Source organism: Entamoeba dispar, genomic scaffold, assembly GCF_000209125.1.
Source record: "Entamoeba dispar SAW760 scf_1105229457831 genomic scaffold, whole genome shotgun sequence".
Classification (NCBI taxonomy): domain Eukaryota; phylum Evosea; order Mastigamoebida; family Endamoebidae; genus Entamoeba; species Entamoeba dispar.
In genome coordinates this window covers 6,318-26,128 of record NW_001852889.1, presented here as the reverse complement: position 1 = coordinate 26,128, position 19,811 = coordinate 6,318, and the positions used below count along the sequence as shown (strand labels likewise).

Sequence of the window (19,811 nt, the reverse complement as noted above, 5' to 3'; positions counted from 1 at the left end):
AAAGAAGAAATAAAAATAAAACATAGAATAATAAAGTTAATAAGAAATAGATAATAAAAACGATATAAAAATAGAATAAGATAATAATTAAGAAATAGATAAAATAGATAAAAATTAAATATATTAAGAAGAAGATATTTAAATATGTCATAGTCACTTAATCCATTGACAATTTGTGTCTTTCTACGCGTAGAAAGACACAAATTGTCAATGGATTAAGGGAAAATGACAAATGTTCTAAAAATAGAACACAGCAATGATCACAAAAAGGAGTTTGATGACGTGGCAACTAAAAATAGAAATAGAATGATGACGTGGACATACGTCAAAAGTATTTATAGAAATAGAATTGACTCATCAATACGTAAACAAATAAAAATAGAATTATGGGATATAAAACAATATCAGACTTGAATAAAGGTACATGTCAGCAATGTCAGCTGACAAAACTGACAAGAATTATAGTAAAATATAGTAAAATATATTATAAAATATAATAAAAATAATATATCAGTATAAATATATATATATATTTTGAGGGAGAGATGGCGCAATCAAATAAAGCTGATAATGACAAAAGTGGTATAAATAACATATAATTCCTTTGCTTGATTTAATGTTATCAGCCGTCAGGAAATCGTTACATGCACTTCCCTTCGGTTGTTATTTCACTCTTATTTTCCTGACAACTGACAACGTTAAATTTTCACGAATGAATTCAATTATTTAATGCTTTCCATCGATTTGAGAAAAGTGATGGTGGTAAATGAGCATTGCTGTACGCGTTTTTTGCAATGGTTATAGTCATTGAATTTTTTTGTTGTGTTATGTCATCATCATCGTTTAACATTAATAAAAGTAAGGTGTTCAGGTTAGCTGTTGAAATGGCTTGGAGTGGAATTATTAATGCTTTTTCTTGTGCTGCTAAGGAGAGTTGGTCGTCGTATAAGTATTGTGGTATTATTTTCCCACTATTGGAGAATTTTAATGTTAAGTAACCCATGGAATTTGGCGGTTTTATGTAAAATGGTCTGGTTGTGTATTTCGATCTTACAAGTGTTGTCTTTTCCGAGTAGGGAATGTTGAGTTCCGACCAACTGGATTCTTCTGTGTTGGTAGGAAGGTCTATTATGAGAGTGGGATAGTTGATTGGAGAGATTGTACTTCCATTTGAATAATATAGTTTGTTGAATATATGTGTTTCTTCTGGTATATTTGTGGTTATTGTAATCTCTGAAAATCCAGAATAATTTGAATCTGGTGTGTAAGTTGTTGTAGTGTTTTGTTGGATTGATATGTTTTTTGATTGTAGGGCAGGTTGTACGTTTATTGTTGTATTGACCTCTTTTAGTCCGTAATGATTTTCGTCTGGTTTGAGGGTGTAATTTCCATTATTTGTGAATGTATGTGTTAGTGTTTGAAGAGGTGGTCTGACATCTGTTGTTATTGATACTTGATTGAAAGTATGATTTGGTTCAGGAAAGAACGATTGTTGACCATTCTGGTTTATTAATTTTACTAACATATCTTCTGTTTTAGGAGGTACATCTATTTTGAGGTTCACTTCTTTTATTCCATCATAATTAGGTGGCGTTTTAATTGTATAATTTCCATTTTGGGTTATGTAAGAAGATAAAGTTATAGAATTTATTGTTTGGTTTGTTTCTAAATCTGGTATATTTGTTAGAGAAATTGTTTGTTTTTCGGAAATTAATTCGAATGAATCTTGATTTATTTTGTTACATGTTTTTATAAGGTTTGTTAGGTTTATCTCTGTTTCCATTGTTTAAATGTTTAATGAGATGAGTCGAATAATTAGTCAATTAGATATTTAATTTTCTTTGTTGAAGTATTTGATCCAAATTTCATCAAAAAGACCTGGAGAAATTGTTGAGACTCCACCGTTAATTTCTAAGTCTATTTCAATGAATTGTTGATTTGGATTTTGTTCTCTTCCACTGCCTTCTAATGTTAATGATAGACGTTTGGTTGAATCATTATAATTTAATCTATAAGGAAATATTATTATGTTTTTTTGAGGGGTGATATTGAACCATTGATTTTTGTATGCACCAAAATGTATTGTGTGATCTTTCAAGTCAAAGGTCATTACTGCGTAGAGGATTCCAGTTCCTTCTGTAATCATTATTTCATGATTATCATCATCTCTCATTGTTAGAAATGTTACAGTTGAAGTTGGAATGTTTAGAGATTGCCATGTTTGAGTATTACCATTTTCAGAAGTTATGATTATATGATTGGTTGGTTGTTCATTTATTTGTGTTTGGGTTTCATCATTATCTGGATTAATTCCTGTTAGTTTTATTTTGTTTATTACAAGTAAACTTGGTATATCTTTTAGAGTTATTGTTTCCTTTTCTAAAACAATGTCGTATTGATTCATTTGTAGGATATTACAAATGTTTATTAGGTCTTTAATACTTACTTCCGTATTCATTGATATTTCCAGTTTCTCTTGGATCTTATAATATCAGTTTATGTCGTTTTCATCTAATTCGACCTTTAAGCACAAGAAATATAGTCCAACTAAAGCTACTGTTGATATTTCAAAACGTAATCAGAGACAAGAACTTACTGTTACTATTCCCGTATCAACTGAATGGAAGGGTGCTATGAAACATCTTGGTGGAAGAGATTATAGTGATGTTCATACTATTTCAGTTTTATCTATGCTTTCTGGTTCCAGACAATTTATAGAAATGTGTGATTGTTTTGATCAATTTAAAATTATGGATGTTCATATTTGTGGCGATGTTAGTAAAGGAGTATCCACATTAATGAATTTTAGAGTGTGTTTTATAAAGAGTATTTCACTTCAGGTGAGTACTGATAATGGTTCAACTTGGACAGATATTGATGCTGCTGATTTATTAGTTGATGCGAATCATGTGTATTTTGAAGAAGGTCAGGCTGGCGAATTTATTGAATATTATAATGGGAATTTTTATATCGGAAAACCGGAACATGGTGTTGGTTATCCAATAATTGCCACACAAGTTCTTAGTTTTCCAACTGTTTATGGACTAGCTAGTCGTCGTACTGTTCCTCCCGGATTTTTTACTCCAAGTCCTACAGGAGTTTTATATGTTGAACCTAGTTTTGATGTTCTTTCTTCTTATTCTTCTTTTATATATCAAAGTAAATTACCTGGTGCTAGTTTACATTTATCACTTGATGTTGCTGGAGTATCTTCGAGTGAAAAAATGATGACAACCCCCACTATGATGGCAGGAAAGTTATATAAATTTATTCCAGAAAATCAAAATGGACGTTTTTATCCTTTTATTATGTATGGTGCTAAAGCCACTCTTCCTACTGGTGCTGGTGATATTACTGATGCTCTTTCTTTTATTGATGATGGTGGTATTTCTTGGACTGGTAATGCGGGAATACCACAAGAAGAAGAAGAAATTATTTTGGATAATGCCAATGTTGATTTACAGGATGTTATTCGTGATAATGTGAAAATAAAAGTTCGTGTTGGTCGTGGTATTGTAGTTGGAGGATTTCAGGGGTCAGATGCTGCAGATGTTGAAGCTGCATATAAACAAGAACTTGCTAATCATACCAGTGTTGATAGTGATGGTTCGTACATTATGAAAATTATGGGTTATATTACTGTTAGATTTAAACAATTACGTTCATCTCCACTTGAAATTGTTGAAGCATATAATTTTGTTCGTTGCCAATCATCTTGGAAGGATACTCGGACGGGTCAAACTGTTTCTCATGATAGTGTAATTTCGTTAAATGGATTAGGTCAATTTGTTCAAGACGGTGTTAGTGGGTTTGTTATTGAACGTGGTGATGGAGAATCTTGGAGTGATGCTCTAAAACGTTATGGTTATGAAAATTTGCCTGTTGACACTTTCATGACTATTGGTTCTCTTGCTGAAGGAACGGGTATTACTTCTTATGTGTGTAACTTGGCTAAAAGAGGAGTTAAAAGTGTAATTGGTCCTTTAGTTGAAAGTGCTCTTTCTGATGCTATACCTGGTTATAATACGGCTAAAGTGTTGGTAGGTTATGCTTATACTGGTATTTCTGAGGGTATGCAGTTTATTGATAATAATACATATTTGAGTGCTGGTCGAGATGCATTGGAATCTGTTTTAATTGGTGGTTTGAGGAAAGTTGCTGGTGATGAAGTTGTTGATTTTTTTAGTAATGCTACTTCGTTAATATCTAAGACTATATCATTATTTAATTAGAACTCTTAATTGAATCTTGTTTTCATTCATTTGATGCAACGACGTGCTGGTAGACGTAATTATCCAAGAAGAGGATATAAAAAACGTGCAACTTTGAAACGACAAGCATTTGGTAATTTTGCCAGTGCTATGCAACAACGAGATAGTACTAATGTTGTTATTAGTATGCAAGAAGATGTTTCTATTAATGTTCCAGTTGGTGCAAATGAAGGTACAATGTTAAGGAATGTTACTGCATTGATGACTTCTACACAATATTTTCATAATTATATGGGAATGTATGATCAATTTAAGTTAAATGCTGTTAGAGCATCTATGGAAATGACATTTATTGGAAATCAATTATTAAATAGTGCAACATTTCCATCTATATGTACAGCATGGGATCGTAATGGTGTTAGAATCAATACTGCTGTTATTAATAATACGAGATATTTCCAATTACCTACTTATTCTTCTGTTTCTTCTTATTCTAGTGCAAATGAAAAGACGTTATATTATGGTAGTAGATGGGGAGTTGTAAGACAATTAGATGCAGCATCTATGATGGAAAAGTCTATGTATTTACCAACAACTAATACTAGAGATGTACTCAGTATGGATAATATGTATAGTGCATGGAATCCTCAATTATTAATTTCTATAAAAACTCCTCAATCTGTTAATGCTGTTAATTCTTGTACTCTTACTATTCATTGGCAATTTGATGTTACATTGAGAGGTCTTAGGAAAGTACTTGTTTCTGAAGACAATTCTTTTAAACCTTATATTGGTTTTATTGGTTATGCTCGTAATAACAATGGACTTGTTGTACCTAATAATGTTCCTAATGCACAACCTCCGTACATTTTAGTTGGAGCAATTGATAACAGTTCTGCTCCATCAATTAATCCTGAAACTGTTTATGATGCTGCTAATAATGCATATTCCAATGGTGGTTTAGTATTACCAAATGATGGTTTACCAGAACATAATGTTAATCTTTAATTGATTATTGAACTTTAATTAGTTATTTGATGTTTAAACGAAGAAGAAGACAATACAATTATAATAAACGATATAAAAGATATTATAATAGTGCTGGTAGGTATGTTTCTAGACAATATGATAAACAACCCATTGATAATGAACAGCAGTTTTATCAATTTGGTGGAAGACCTTATAATCCACCAATTCCAGATGAATCTCTTCAAAATATAGTTAATAGGGAATTAGATAAACGATTGGGTGATGACGGTGGATTTTTTAAAAATATTGGTAAACAACAAAAAAGGATTGATGATGATAATAAAAATCTGTATAAAGCTATTTTGCGTGCTCAGCAAGATAATCTTAAAAATGTTCATCATATTGAACGTTTAGAATCAGCAATTAATAAATATAAACAAAACGCCGAACGATTTGTTACAGTTGAAGATTTAGTTCGTGAAAATAGAGAAATGATAAATAAAAACATTAATAAGATTAATGAATTAAGAATGGAATTTGGTGATTTTATTCCTCGTAATATTCGTACTCAAATAAAAGATCTTGATGAACAAAATTCTATATTGAAACGTCGTGTATCTAATATTGAAAAGAATAATGGGATATTTGTTACTCGTGCAGAGTTAAATGCTTTCAAAGATTTTTATGAACCTGTAGTTGAAAAACAGGGTTCTAGATTACAAAATATTGAAGAACGAATTGATATTTTGAAAGGATTGATTGATAAATATCCTGCTTTTGAGAATCAATTAAAAAAGTTATCTGATGATTATCAGAATATGGGTTCGGCGTTTTCTAGACAATATGATGATTTGAATTCTCGGTTTAGATATTTGAATACAATAAGTCCAGAAAATTTAAATGCTGTTAGAGCAGATTTAGAATTATATAAAGATCAACTTCAAAAAGAAATTCAGTTACTTTATAGAACTAAATTAGATGTTAATGAAGCTGCCAAGTGGTTTGAACAAACGTGGTCTGATACATATAGACGAAACGATGTAAATATTTTATTAGAACAATTTGATAATTATATAAAGAATCAAGAAAGAATTATTAAAGATATTGATTTGAGACTTGTTGAACAACAACGATTTTCATTGAAACAACTTGATACAGTTACGGACAAGGTTAATTTATATACTGAACGTCTTGATAAATTAGAAAATAAATCAGAAGAATGGAAAAATGTTTTTGATGTGGTTAACAGATTACCTGAACACATGAAAATACCTTTAAATGATTTACTAAAAGATTTATTAGAAGAACAAGAACCTGCCAATTTTACTAGAAGAATGAGATTACTTGAGAGTGAAGTGAAAGCTCTTAAATCATCAATACAGAAAATTGGTGCTGGTAAAACGGAAGAACTTACTCGTGTAATAAGTTTAGTAAATAGTATACAGAATGATATGAATTCATATAAAAAGGGAGGACAAATAATAAATGCGGGAGAAGAACGTTTTTATAGTGATGATCCGGATATGAGACAGAGTAAAAAAGCTTTTGAAAATACTCGTCAGTTATTAATTTCTCAATTTAGAGATGTTAATAAGTATATAAAAAATAATGAAGTTCGTGGTACACAATATAAAGACGTGATAAGTACTGTTAATACAATTATGAACCAATTTGAAAATATTGCTCAATCCTTTAATGCTGAGTATGTTGTTCATGTTAATGATATGCAAAATTTTCATGAAAGTATGATGTTGGTTTTGAGTGGTATTAAAGATGACAATTCGAATATTGATGAAATTCGTTATAAATTGGATGTTGCTTCTCGTGATTTTACTAAATTGCGGGCTTCTTGGAATAGTAATAGAATGGCTGGTGCTAAGATTATTGCAACTAAATTGGCTGAACGAAATGGTATAAATCTTAATGAATTTGTTGAATATGCTCAGAATTTTGTTGTACGTGGTGATACTAATTCTTATGTTTCTGAAAGTATAATACAACCAAGAAAAAGAATTACAGGAGATGGTATTTCTTCTGATTCAAATTCTGGTTTGGAAAATCGTGGTCACGGAGTGGTTACAGCGAAAGAGGTAAAACATGGATATGAATTAATGGGTAGACATGAAATCGAACCTAAATATAATGTTACTCCTGTTGCTTCTGATTATAGACAAAAAACAAATGATTTAATGCGTGCGGGATATAACGAATATGATTATGAAAAGTGGTATAAAGAAGCGAGAGCAGCAATAAATGAACGAGTGAAAAAATATTATGATAATCCTGAAAATGAGAGGGAAGTTATTGATGTTAACGGTCATATCACGGAATCTATTCCAAGAGGAGTGTATAATATGATTGAGTCGGATGAACTCAGTCGATATGAAAAGCGTGTAAATGCGTCCAAGAGGAACAATTTAATACTGAAACGTAATATGGAACGTATTAATAAACGTGCATGGGAAGACGCATTGAAGAAAGACACTTCTGCGAAATCTAAAAGAATAATAAAAGTTCCGATGGTTGCAACTAAAAAGAAGTAAATTAATTTATTCTTTCTTAATCATAAATTATGTCTGGATCATTTCCGTTTCCTCCAAATGGTTGATGTTCCATTGGTTCATCACTATAGTCTTCTTCTTCATCGTCTTCTTCTTCATCATAATCATCTTGTTCTTTATTATTGAAGTAATCTAGTCTATCCCTTTCAAACTTAGACATTGTGTCGTTTTCAAATCGTCTGTAATTTTCTTCTGTCATGCCTAATGGATTATTGTTTTGGTAATTATTTAAATCGTCTTCCCACTCTTCCATTAAGCTTTCATTATCATCTTCCAAATGATTAAGTGTTTTCTTTAATTTGGCATTGTTCTTTTTTGCGTCTTTTATCTTTTCTGTTAATTCTTCTAAAAACGTATCATCATATCCCAAATCTTGCATGAAGTTTGTAAGTCTCGTTTCAAATTTTACATGTTGAAGTGATTCTTCAATAATACTTTGATAATCTTCACTATTGTCGTCTTTCACTTCTTCATACTTTTCATCTAAATCTTTTTGGGGATCATAATCCTTCTCTTCTTGGCTCATATCTTTTGAATTATTTTCAGATTCATTTGGATCTTTATAAAGTTTGTCATCGATAAAAACTGTTAGTGAATTTCTTCTCCACCAACTGTAACCCCCATTATATTTCATCAAATTAAGAATTCCTTCATATTCTTTTTGATTAAGTAGATGTATGCACGGGCGAGCAGTTACTATGGCTTTTGAATATTTGACGTTTACCATGGTTTTTTTATTTATTGAAGATGTAATAGCTTTTATTAAACGTACTAGATTTTTATCATAATTAATGTCATCGAAAATAATAAATCTATAGTTCTGATCGTCATCATAAGAATCAAATAATGAATCTCCTCTTAAAAGAAATGTATTATATTTCATAAAGATTTCTTGAATGGCAAATTCTGTCTTGCCTGTTTTTGTTGGTCCGACAATAAATAAATTACCCATTCTGTATTTATTGCCGGAAGCGCATTTAATCCACTTTCTTATTGTTTGGATTTCTTCACTATCTTCTTTCCACGGAAATAAGTTTGGTTTAGTGTAATTCTCCATGTCTATTCTCCTTGCATTTTTGCGTAACCATCTTGATTTGATTTTTCCTTCTTGTTGAATAAACTTCTCTGCGTTTATTTCCATGAGGTTTTTTTCTAATTCTTTAAAGTCGTGATAACTGTCCATATCATTAAGTGCATTAATCCAAGTTTGTTTTATATCTTCTTTGTTATCTGGGTTACCTTTATGCATGCCTTCTCCTCTCTTTTTTAAATATTTGATAATAGCACTAATGTCGCCCGTGCGTGCGGTGTAAGAATTGACTCTACTATACCAAAATTTTTGTTTAGTTCCGTCTTTATGATTAATAATTGGTTGAGCATTAAAAGACTTAGGGCGTTTCATTACTACAAGCATGTGTTGATGCGGACTTTCTGTTTGAGAATCTTTTTCTACAGGAGAAACATGTGCATATTGCACATTATTGGTAGCTCCGGCTATTCTATTAATAATTTCTTCGAATTGGGTTTCATTTGAAATTTCGTCTCCCCAAAGAGTTAAATAAGCGTATTTGGATGTGAAATGTAAAGGTTTGTGTACTCTTAACATTTGGTCTAATTTTCCTTTGTCTAAACGGGAAGGTTCGAAGTTGTTAGTTATTGACATTGTATTTTTATTGTTTTAATTTGTTTAAATATAGATCGGTGAGGTTTTTTCTTACGTGTCATTACATCATTCCGTGGAGTTATGTTATAAAAAGAACTCTTTTTTAAACTATAAAACAGTAATTATGAACAATTTCAGAAGGCCACATGATGATATTTATAATGAAGTGGGAAGTATGGATATTTTGGATGTTTACCAAGATGCTCAAGTTGATCCACAAGTAAATAGTTTTCTTAAGACTTATTATTTTACAATGCGTGATCCTCAATATTTGGAGTGGAGATTAAATAATGATACAAAAGTTACTACAAATGAAATGCGTGAAGATATTTTACGTAATAAATTGGAAGCTATTAAACGTTGTGAGAGAATGTCTTTATTTTTGGATGAACATAATATTGGATTGGCTACATATAAAGCTTGGTGTAAGAAATTTAACAAGAAGAGTGGAAAGAGTGTTGTTAATGGTACTATACCAGAATGGGTTAGATCTCATTCTAAAAAGTGTCAAGATGGAGATATTGAAAAAATTGGAGATGGAAGTGATGAAGTTGATAAATTAGTTAATAATGAAGCTCTTGAAGAAATGAAAGCCAGAAAGAGTATGTTAAAACCACATAAGAAGGAAGAAGCGGAGAAAAAACCTAGGAAGGTTGAGTCTAAAGATTAATTTAAGTATTTTTTTATAATTTGATTTAATAATAATAATAGTAAATTTTGTATATACTAATAACAATTTTAATTGCTAAAATGATTATTTATAATAACAATTAAAAAAATGAATTATTTTTAAAAAAACAAACATTATTATAAAATTAAATAATCAATTAAAATATTGATAATTGTTTTGATCATAAAGGAATCTTATTTGATCAAGAATATCTTCTAAACTGCTGTAATCGACTAGTAAATTACTTACATCTTTTAATAAATAAAGCAAATAATCATATAAACATTGGTCATATTTGAATTCTTTAATAAACATTAAATGATGTGTCCAATGGGCTATTGCAAACAATAAAGCTTTTCCATCAATAGTTACATTGGCTTTTAAACGTTCATTGACATCGATTTGTAAACGGTGGACTAATTCTCTGAGTTCGCAAATTCTTTTGGTATTCATTGTAATTGATGAAATAAATGAATATTTTTGATGATTAAATATGTAATGATGAGTTGTCGATGACTGTAATATTGTCTGTTTGATGAGGGAAAATAGTTTATTTTTATTAATTTTATTAATTTTAAAATTGTCTGTTTGTGTCTGTTTATGAGGTTTTGTCTGTGGTGATGAATTTATTTTATATTTAAACTGTTTTTAGAAATGTCTTATTCAATGAGTATTTCTGTTGACGAGCGTGTGGATGCTTGTAATATTGCTGATTTAAGTATTAATGAACTTGCTAGTTATTTCGTTGACCTCGATGGTATTGAGGAGTTATGTGAGGATATGAAAGAATTGTACAAAAAAGAACAATGTTCTACGTTGGGTGATGAAAAATATTTACGAATTTTGGAAAAGGAAGCTCAACTTGTAGAAGATATTGCTATTACATCTATTAATTTTATACGAGAATATAGAAAAATACTTGAAGTAATGAAACGTTGTTCTTCTAAACTTCGTAATGAAACCAAACCACAAAAAAATAATTGATTTCTTTAATTAATTCTCTATTCTATAAATTTTAAGAATAGTTGTGCTATTATAATAGTTATTGTTAATATTAATAAAATAATGGCTGCAGCAATGGAATAACATAATTTCATTAATATCTTTGGATGTTTTGTTTCTAGATTTCTAGTAATATCATTCTCTTGTTCAATGGACATTATATTATAAAATATAAATATGAGTTAAGTAGTTAATTATTTTAATTGTGAATCTTTTCTCTTTAGGAAGAATTCGAAATAATTGTTGTTGATTTTAAGTAAATCTTCTGATATTTTATACTTCTTTAATTCTATTGATCTCCCCCGTTTAATTATTCTGTTGAATTGTTCATCTGTATTACTACAAAATAATAATATAAGTACGTTATTTTCATATTCTCCTAATAACATCTGATAAATTATTTCTGATATTATAAAATAAGAGATTTGTTCTGATCTAAATGAATTCGTATCAATACTTATATAATTAATATTATTTTCTATTAATTGGGGTATTTTATATTTATCACACAAAGTTTCTATTCTCAATATAATTTCTAGACGTTCTTTCTCTGTTAAAGTTGTATCTTCCTTACAAAATATATCTAAAGCTTCTATTGGATGTCTTTCCCATACAACGACATCAGATTCTTCATAATCTATAGTATTTAATTGTTTATCGTAACATTGGATTACGTATAATTGGAATTGGTAATTTGATATTTCTCCATTGTGTAACTTTTCTAAATATTTTTCTCCGTCTGCGTTGTAATCAATATACTCTTTAATAAATATTATGTCTTCTCTTTCATGTAGATATTCGTTTAAACATTTCATAACTGTTGTTTTCCCGACTGCTATACTCCCACTGATAAATATATGTTGTTTTGTAAATTCGCAACTGGATTCTTCTGATGTTGAGTATGTCGTGTTTGTATTTATGCAGTTTAACATTTGACTAAATTTTTTATTCTTTATTTTTTAGTGTTTTATATTATTCATTAGTTGTAACCACGTATTTATTATGTAGTATTTTGTTATTTATATGTGTATTGATTTGTTACTTTCATTTTTATAATTTTTAATTTGTTATTATACTTTATTAAATAATCGTCATTTAATTCGTCATTGCTATTGTAATACTTCACCTTTCTCTTGTTGTTTATTGGCTATTTCTATGTTTCTCTGCTTCTTTATGTTTCTATGTTACATTTTCTTCTTATTTCTGTACCTTTCTTTCACCCTAATTCATCACCGCTTGAAATTTTTGAACGTTAATTTCAACCCTGCCACGTCGCGTTTTTATTTAAACCCTTGTCAGTGATCTAATAATTCATTCTTCGCTGACATTTGTGTTATTCCACGTTTTGTTTTTTGTTATTTGTTTTTGTTGTTATTATTATTATTAATATTGATATTTAACATTTAGTGTTTCTTAATCTTTCCATAATCATATGTTATTTATACCACTTTTGTCATTATCAGCTTTATTTGATTGCGCCATCTCTCCCTCAAAATATATATATATATTTATACTGATATATTATTTTTATTATATTTTATAATATATTTTACTATATTTTACTATAATTCTTGTCAGTTTTGTCAGCTGACATTGCTGACATGTACCTTTATTCAAGTCTGATATTGTTTTATATCCCATAATTCTATTTTTATTTGTTTACGTATTGATGAGTCAATTCTATTTCTATAAATACTTTTGACGTATGTCCACGTCATCATTCTATTTCTATTTTTAGTTGCCACGTCATCAAACTCCTTTTTGTGATCATTGCTGTGTTCTATTTTTAGAACATTTGTCATTTTCCCTTAATCCATTGACAATTTGTGTCTTTCTACGCGTAGAAAGACACAAATTGTCAATGGATTAAGTGACTATGACATATTTAAATATCTTCTTCTTAATATATTTAATTTTTATCTATTTTATCTATTTCTTAATTATTATCTTATTCTATTTTTATATCGTTTTTATTATCTATTTCTTATTAACTTTATTATTCTATGTTTTATTTTTATTTCTTCTTTTTCTTTTATATTATTATTATATTTTTATTCATTTCCAATGAAAAATATAAGTATTTTTATGTTTTTATTATTCAAAAATTATTTTCTAATAAATTATTAATATAAATGAAAATATAATTTATTCTTTTGTATTAATTAAAAGAATATGAAATAAAAATGAATATATATTTGATAATATAATAAACAATAATAAATCAGAGTTTATTTTTAAATGAAATAGATTATAAAATTATAAATATGTGAATAGAAAATAATTGTTTTTGATATTAAACAATATAATAAATAATAAATAAAATAATTAATAATATAAAATAAAATATTATATAAAATATAAATAATTAAATAATTAAATAATTAATAATATACCATAAATGATTTATCACACTATTATTAAATTGTACCATAAAAAATAATTATAAAAAAAGAAATAAATAATAAATATATATTTCATATTTTAATAAATTTAAATTAAAAAAAGAAAAAGAATTATGATAAAGTAAATAAATAAAAATTATAAATAAATAATAGAAAATAAATATAATATAAATAAAAAATTATAATAAGTTTTATAATAATAAATAAAATCATTAAATAAATTAAAATAAATCTCAAAGAATGAAAATTATAAATAAAATTATTTATAAATATAAAATTATAATGATAAATGAAAAATTAATAATATTGTTATCAAAAAAAGAATAAAATAAAACAAATATTAAAACTAATTAATATTTTTCAATTTATTATTTTAATTTATTATAAAAAATAATTTTAAATAATAAGAATATTTCTTTTATAAATAACTAATGTTAATAAATTAATTAATTTAATAAATAGATAAATTAATAGTTATTACTTTAATTATTTCATTATATATTTAATAATAGAATAATAAAAGATATAATCATTTTAATTAATATATTTAATGTTAGAATGAATAAAATAAAACTAATAAAATACTTCGATAACATAAATTATTAAAATAATTGATGATAATAAAACAATAAATAAAAATTAATTAATAAATTGTTAATAGAAATTATGTCTATTGTTCCTGGTTTAGGGGAGACTATCCCATCAATGAGTCTTCATCATGTAGTTCAACATCATATGTTTGGTTGTGATAGATTTAGTGTTCAATGACATCCATCATGTTTTAATTATAAGGTTTTTGACTTCTTTTATGTTATCAGTTTCGATTTTTAATTATTTAATTATTTTAATACTTTCTACATTTATTATTTAATTTATTGAAATTATTACTGTATTTATTTTGATATCTTCTAATTTCTCTTTTTTAATTATCATATTCTTCATTTCTTTATATTTATTTCTTTTATTCAAATATATTCCATTAATATTATGATCTACAACAATAATCATATCAAATAATAGATCAGTTTTATTCTTTTTATTTATTACGTATATATCTATGGTATTTTATGATATAGTCCATCACTTTTTGATATATTTGTTTATTCAATATCATAATGATATCATTGTATTTGAACATTGTTTCATATGTTGATTTTTTATATTGATTATTTCATTTATATTTTCTTATTATCCCATATGATAATATAATATTGTCATATTTCTCAATTTGTGATTTTTTATGAACAATACAAGATAATAGAATATGTTCTATTTTTGATATATTGTATTTACAAAATGGATATATTTTATTCATTTTTAATATTTTATCTTTCCTGTATCCACTAAATATTATTCCATCTTGTATTTTAGTTAATTGGAGAAATGCATTTTTCTTAATATTGATGGACTTCAATGCATTTATTGTAGTAATTTTATCTACAAATTTTGACTCGAACCATCTTCTAAAATATCCATTTATTTGATTTCAATTTATTGATATATTGGTTGGTCATTATTTTCTTTATTTTTAATACTACTTCTTTTTCTTTTTTATGTTCAATAAATTCATTTATTATTTCTTCTATTTGGGTCTCTCCGATTTTATGACTTAGGGCTTTTTTAATTCTATTCCATATTCATTTCTTGGAATACCATCTATCTATTATGTTATTTCTTATTTCACTTTCTCTTGTACATTAGTACATTACTGTTATAATTATTTCATTAACATATTCGTCCCTTAGGTTTATTAATCATTCACCTATTTCGTTTATAGGGACATATAGACGGTCTTTGGAGTTACAACAAATGTATTTTGCCTTTCTTAAATATTTTCTTATATCCAAATCCATTTTATCTAGGTCAGTTACCTTCCAATTTATTACTGATGCTGAATATCTGAAGATGGGTATTAATTCAGTATTAATTCTTGTAATATAACTTCTATTACTACTTTCATCACTATTTATTTCTTCCATTTTCTTCATCATCTTTTCTTTGATGATTTTACAATTGAAGGTATCATTAATTTCATCTGACTGCCATACACCTAAATATTTATACAAGTCCTCTCCTTCAATTATTGGGATGTTTTGCATTCCATCTGGTATTTTATTAATGTTCTTTAATACCATTCCTGATTTCTTTTCATTTCCATCCTTATTCCACTTATTATTTGTTTAATTTCATTGTGGATTGTTCCCATTTCTTCACTACTTTGTGTCATTATTCTCAAATCATCCATATACAATGTATGGTTTGCTTTTGGGAATTTCTCTTCTATGAAATGAGAAATTATATTCATTTTGATGATGAAGGAGTAGAAATGATAAGGAATCACAATGTAAAATTCATCAATTTAATACATCCTAGATATTCATTATATTTATATCCTATGAATATCTTCCATCTGTTCATCATACTTTCTACAATATCTATGATGACACCCTCTACATTAAAATATTTAAGTGATTCTATTACCCATTCATGATTTACTGAGTCATATGCTTTCTTAATGTCATAATATGACTCTACATATTTTGGGTATTTCTCTTCTTTTTACTGCTTTAACATGCAACTATTAATTATCCTTCTTTATCATCAAGAGATTGCAGTTTACATCATAATTGATTTTTACTAATTTTTAATGATTCACTATTCATGTTAATTCTATTGTGAATCTTCTCTTTCAATATTGAGGTAAATACTTTCATTATTACATTTGTACAACTGATAGGACGATAATTAGTGACATCGTTCCTATCACCTCATTTGTGGATTAGTATAGTTCTTCCACTTACCATGTCTAGAGGGATGTTTTCTGGGAAGTTTAACCATTCATTGAAGATATTAAGAATGGAATCTCTTGATGATGACATTCTCTTCCAATAATACCCATATATAGTGTCAATACCTGGTGCTTTCCAATTACTTATTTTCATCAGGCTTAGATTTAGTTCATCCATTGAGATGATGACACTATCATAATTCCTGTATCTTTCATTCCACGAGGTGATTTGTTTTATTTTCCAATGTTCTTTATTTAATATCACCTGTGTTTCATATAACGATTTCAATATTCTAAAGTAATATCGTTATTTGGGTATATTTCATCTTGTTTTTCTTCTTTATTTTGGTTTTCTTATTAGAATCAAACATGATTTTATTTGTATTGATTCTGATAATTTCATTCTTATTAAATTTAATTCTTTCTTTAATCATCGTCATCATATATTTTAGGTACTTTATTCTTTCTTGTGCTTTCATTTTAATTTCATCTGCATCTTGTTCATTTAATCTCATGATGTATTTTATTCTGTACCATTTCCTTCCCTTGACTAGATCTTCTAGTCTATTTATTTTCCTTAGGATTTCTTTTACTTCATCAAATTTATCTCCTATAAATTTATTTTGGAGATAGTAATGCATACACATTGAAATCCTTTTCATATCTTCTTGCAGATTTTCTATTCTCCTGACCATACCCATTTATTATTAATTTCTCTAATTAATTTATCTGATTCTTTCATTTTCCAGTAGTAATTAATATTTACACATTTATCTATTTTCATTTCTTTAACTTGAGTGATGATAGAGTTAAGATATTCATCATCAATATCAGTAGAGTTATTTTTTATGATAATGTTTTTTTATTATTGGATTACACTCTACTTTCCCTTCTATGATGGAGTTCATTTTCATTCTGATATATCTTTTAGTTGTTTCTTTTATTCTATGTGAATTTTTAATATTATTAATGTATTCTTTATCATTATTTACATTAATATTTATTATTTTTATTATGTATTCTATTTGTTCCCATCTTAATTTCTTATTTAATTTCTTATTTAACAAATTAATTGCAAAACAATACAACACATCAATTAAAATTATATTTGTTTGATTTGTTGTGTTTTCTTCTCTTCTTGATTGATTATTATTTCTTGTTTTTTGATATTCAGTGTTTTGCTCTCTTCTTCTTCTATTTCCAGAATTGTCTTTTTCATAACTGTAGTTTTATTCATTTGTATTGTCCACGATGATGTTGTTCTCAGTATTTGTTGTGTATTTATCACTAGAGTCATTGTTTTCCTCTTCTCCAGTTCCTTCTGGGATAAAAAATAAACAATAAATTGATGATGATTTGATATTAATTGTTTTTGTTCTTCATTTTCTCTTTGTGTATGGTCTAATTCTTTTCTTGTTATTTCTGCAATCTCATAGTTTTGAATCGCACTTTTTTGATATACAGTGATTTGATTTTCTTTATCTCTTATGTTCTTCTCTAGCACATCAGCCCTCTTCAGGACATCGTCCTTCTTCAGCTTCTCACAGCTAGCTCGGAGCGTTCGGATGGTTTCATCCTTACCTCCTATTTCAATGTGATTTCTACCATTTGCTTCATTTATTTTTCCTTGTAATGTATTATTTTCCTCTTTTAATTTAGAGTTTTCTTTTCTTATTTCATTACATGTATTCTGAATATTGTTCATTTGTGTTTGAATCTTTTTTATTTCTTCTTCAAACTCTTTCCTGACTGTTTCTTGTGCTTTTTGAATCATTTCATTTGAAATGGTTCGTTCTTCTTCTTTCTTTTTTGTTTGAAGTTCTTTAATAGTTTCTTCTATTTCTTTAATTTTATTTTGAAGTGTGTTAATTTCTTCTTTGTTATATTCTTCTTCTTTATCTTGTGTTTTTATTGATGTTATTTTTAATTTATTATTATTGTAGTTTTATTTCTTTTCTTTGTTTTTTTGTTTTTGATTTCTTCTTCGATTGTTTTAACATCTTCACTTTTCCAATCTTTTGTTTTATCTTTGAATTCTTCTTTGTTTTTCTCTAGTGTTTTCTTCTTTCTTATTGAATATAATTCTTGGATAATATTATACATTTTCTTTATCTTCTTATTTTTTATGTAATTCTGATTATTCTCATTTCTCAATTTCACTTCTTATTCTTTTATTTTTTATTTCAATTTCATTTATTGTTAATAATTTATATTTCTTATTTGTATAATGTTTATTATCATTATACTTGCCTTGTTTTTTATTTCTATTCTTCTTTTTCTAATCACTTTTTTCTTTTTATTTCTTTTATCGTTGTTATGCATTTTATTGTTATTTCATCTTTCTTTTATTTGAACTTGAATACCTGTGTCTTGTTTGATTTTCTTTACAATACTCTATGGTATTACTCAATAACCATAGCAACAAAATCTGTTGTATATTCTGAATTGATAAAAGGATCTATAAAATGGATAATAAAAATAAAGAAATTAAATATGAATTATTTATGATTATGTTTTCATCATATTGAGAATTGATTATTTCACTTTATTCTTCATGTTTTATTTTTATTCATTTATTGTTTTTTTCAATCATTCTCAATTTAAATATTTCATCATTTAATTTGTTATCTGATTTTTATTTTGAAATAAATGAATATTAAATTTCATCATTATTTATATTATTATTTTATGTTTGACATATCAATAACACTATAATTATGGTTTATCTCATTTATTATCAACATTGTTTAAATAATCTTTATTGATAACACATCATGTATTCAATTCAAAAGTATCAATGATAAATATACTGTATCATAATAAATAATAATACTACAATCATAATAAATAATCTTATATCATAATAAACAGTAATCATTAATAAACAATAATAAATAATAATCATTATAAATAATAATCATTATTGATAATACTTCCATAATAATCAGTCATGATAAAAATAACTAATTAGTGTTATGTGGTATGTTATCTCATCAAAGGGATATCATAACCAGAAGATAAATAGGTGATTTGAGACATGGAAATATTAGTGATTTGTGTTATGTATCTGAAATACCACATTGGAATCATAAAGAAGAATATAATAATAAAATAAGAAATAATCATTCTTATTCTTATTATTTATTATATTTTATATTTTATATTTTATTTTATATTGATTTTTATCTTTGATTAACATCATTCATTTCTTCTTTTTGTCAATTTTTTCTTTTCTAATCATCTTTCATTTCTTATTTTTATTCTTTGTTATTATTATTTTATATTAGATGATATTTTATTATTTTATGTTTGTTTATATTGTTTGTTTATATTTTATTATTATTATTTATTGTTGTTTATCTTATATTGTTTATTTATTATATGTTGTATTGATATTTAACAATGTTAATATGAAATGAATAATAATGAATAAATATAAAATAAGAATAAAAAGATATAAGAATATAACATAAATAATAAAATAAGAAATATATAATAGATATAAAGATAAAAGAAGAAGAATAAAATAAATAAATATAAAATAA

General features: G+C 26.5%; 9 protein-coding genes across 9 annotated transcripts, besides 24 other annotated features; 5 read left to right on the top strand and 4 right to left on the bottom strand.

Moving 5' to 3' along the window:
* Positions 1-119: a microsatellite.
* Positions 120-460: 341 nt separating this feature from the next.
* Positions 461-530: a microsatellite.
* Positions 531-718: 188 nt separating this feature from the next.
* EDI_316480 (uncharacterized protein) lies at positions 719-1,525 on the bottom strand (the record flags this gene model as incomplete). The annotated part of the gene is made up of 1 exon (XM_001733872.1): positions 719-1,525. The coding sequence occupies one exon, from the start codon at positions 1,523-1,525 to the stop codon at positions 719-721; it is 807 nt and encodes a 268-aa protein (XP_001733924.1).
* A 306-nt stretch (positions 1,526-1,831) lies between these two features.
* On the bottom strand, positions 1,832-2,404 carry EDI_316470 (uncharacterized protein; the record flags this gene model as incomplete). The annotated part of the gene is made up of 1 exon (XM_001733871.1): positions 1,832-2,404. One exon carries the CDS (start codon positions 2,402-2,404, stop codon positions 1,832-1,834), a length of 573 nt encoding a protein of 190 aa, XP_001733923.1.
* A 94-nt stretch (positions 2,405-2,498) lies between these two features.
* Positions 2,499-4,232, top strand: EDI_316460 (uncharacterized protein; the record flags this gene model as incomplete). Its single annotated transcript, XM_001733870.1, has 1 exon — positions 2,499-4,232. The coding sequence occupies one exon, from the start codon at positions 2,499-2,501 to the stop codon at positions 4,230-4,232; it is 1,734 nt and encodes a 577-aa protein (XP_001733922.1).
* Positions 4,233-4,265: 33 nt separating this feature from the next.
* On the top strand, positions 4,266-5,219 carry EDI_316450 (uncharacterized protein; the record flags this gene model as incomplete). Its single annotated transcript, XM_001733869.1, has 1 exon — positions 4,266-5,219. The coding sequence occupies one exon, from the start codon at positions 4,266-4,268 to the stop codon at positions 5,217-5,219; it is 954 nt and encodes a 317-aa protein (XP_001733921.1).
* Positions 5,220-5,248: 29 nt separating this feature from the next.
* EDI_316440 (uncharacterized protein) lies at positions 5,249-7,723 on the top strand (the record flags this gene model as incomplete). Its single annotated transcript, XM_001733868.1, has 1 exon — positions 5,249-7,723. The coding sequence occupies one exon, from the start codon at positions 5,249-5,251 to the stop codon at positions 7,721-7,723; it is 2,475 nt and encodes an 824-aa protein (XP_001733920.1).
* A 16-nt stretch (positions 7,724-7,739) lies between these two features.
* Positions 7,740-9,404, bottom strand: EDI_316430 (uncharacterized protein; the record flags this gene model as incomplete). The annotated part of the gene is made up of 1 exon (XM_001733867.1): positions 7,740-9,404. The coding sequence occupies one exon, from the start codon at positions 9,402-9,404 to the stop codon at positions 7,740-7,742; it is 1,665 nt and encodes a 554-aa protein (XP_001733919.1).
* Positions 7,813-7,858: a microsatellite.
* A 124-nt stretch (positions 9,405-9,528) lies between the features above and the next one.
* Positions 9,529-10,074, top strand: EDI_316420 (uncharacterized protein; the record flags this gene model as incomplete). The annotated part of the gene is made up of 1 exon (XM_001733866.1): positions 9,529-10,074. One exon carries the CDS (start codon positions 9,529-9,531, stop codon positions 10,072-10,074), a length of 546 nt encoding a protein of 181 aa, XP_001733918.1.
* Positions 10,075-10,100: 26 nt separating this feature from the next.
* Positions 10,101-10,247: a microsatellite.
* Positions 10,248-10,623: 376 nt separating this feature from the next.
* Positions 10,624-10,656: a sequence feature (AT_rich).
* Positions 10,657-10,740: 84 nt separating this feature from the next.
* EDI_316410 (uncharacterized protein) lies at positions 10,741-11,058 on the top strand (the record flags this gene model as incomplete). Its single annotated transcript, XM_001733865.1, has 1 exon — positions 10,741-11,058. One exon carries the CDS (start codon positions 10,741-10,743, stop codon positions 11,056-11,058), a length of 318 nt encoding a protein of 105 aa, XP_001733917.1.
* A 47-nt stretch (positions 11,059-11,105) lies between these two features.
* Positions 11,106-11,141: a sequence feature (AT_rich).
* A 91-nt stretch (positions 11,142-11,232) lies between these two features.
* Positions 11,233-11,255: a sequence feature (AT_rich).
* A 15-nt stretch (positions 11,256-11,270) lies between these two features.
* EDI_316400 (uncharacterized protein) lies at positions 11,271-12,008 on the bottom strand (the record flags this gene model as incomplete). Its single annotated transcript, XM_001733864.1, has 1 exon — positions 11,271-12,008. One exon carries the CDS (start codon positions 12,006-12,008, stop codon positions 11,271-11,273), a length of 738 nt encoding a protein of 245 aa, XP_001733916.1.
* Positions 11,534-11,563: a sequence feature (AT_rich).
* Positions 12,009-12,017: 9 nt separating the features above from the next.
* Positions 12,018-12,145: a microsatellite.
* A 280-nt stretch (positions 12,146-12,425) lies between these two features.
* Positions 12,426-12,473: a microsatellite.
* A 100-nt stretch (positions 12,474-12,573) lies between these two features.
* Positions 12,574-12,643: a microsatellite.
* A 323-nt stretch (positions 12,644-12,966) lies between these two features.
* Positions 12,967-13,081: a microsatellite.
* Position 13,082: 1 nt separating this feature from the next.
* Positions 13,083-13,132: a microsatellite.
* Positions 13,133-13,143: 11 nt separating this feature from the next.
* Positions 13,144-13,390: a sequence feature (AT_rich).
* Positions 13,391-13,441: a microsatellite.
* Positions 13,442-13,468: a sequence feature (AT_rich).
* Positions 13,469-13,519: 51 nt separating this feature from the next.
* Positions 13,520-13,709: a microsatellite.
* Positions 13,607-13,784: a microsatellite.
* Positions 13,785-13,822: 38 nt separating this feature from the next.
* Positions 13,823-13,985: a microsatellite.
* A 5-nt stretch (positions 13,986-13,990) lies between these two features.
* Positions 13,991-14,091: a sequence feature (AT_rich).
* A 21-nt stretch (positions 14,092-14,112) lies between these two features.
* Positions 14,113-17,818: a repeat region.
* Positions 17,758-18,726: a repeat region.
* A 20-nt stretch (positions 18,727-18,746) lies between these two features.
* Positions 18,747-19,354: a repeat region.
* Positions 19,355-19,811: part of a repeat region that runs on past the window's edge.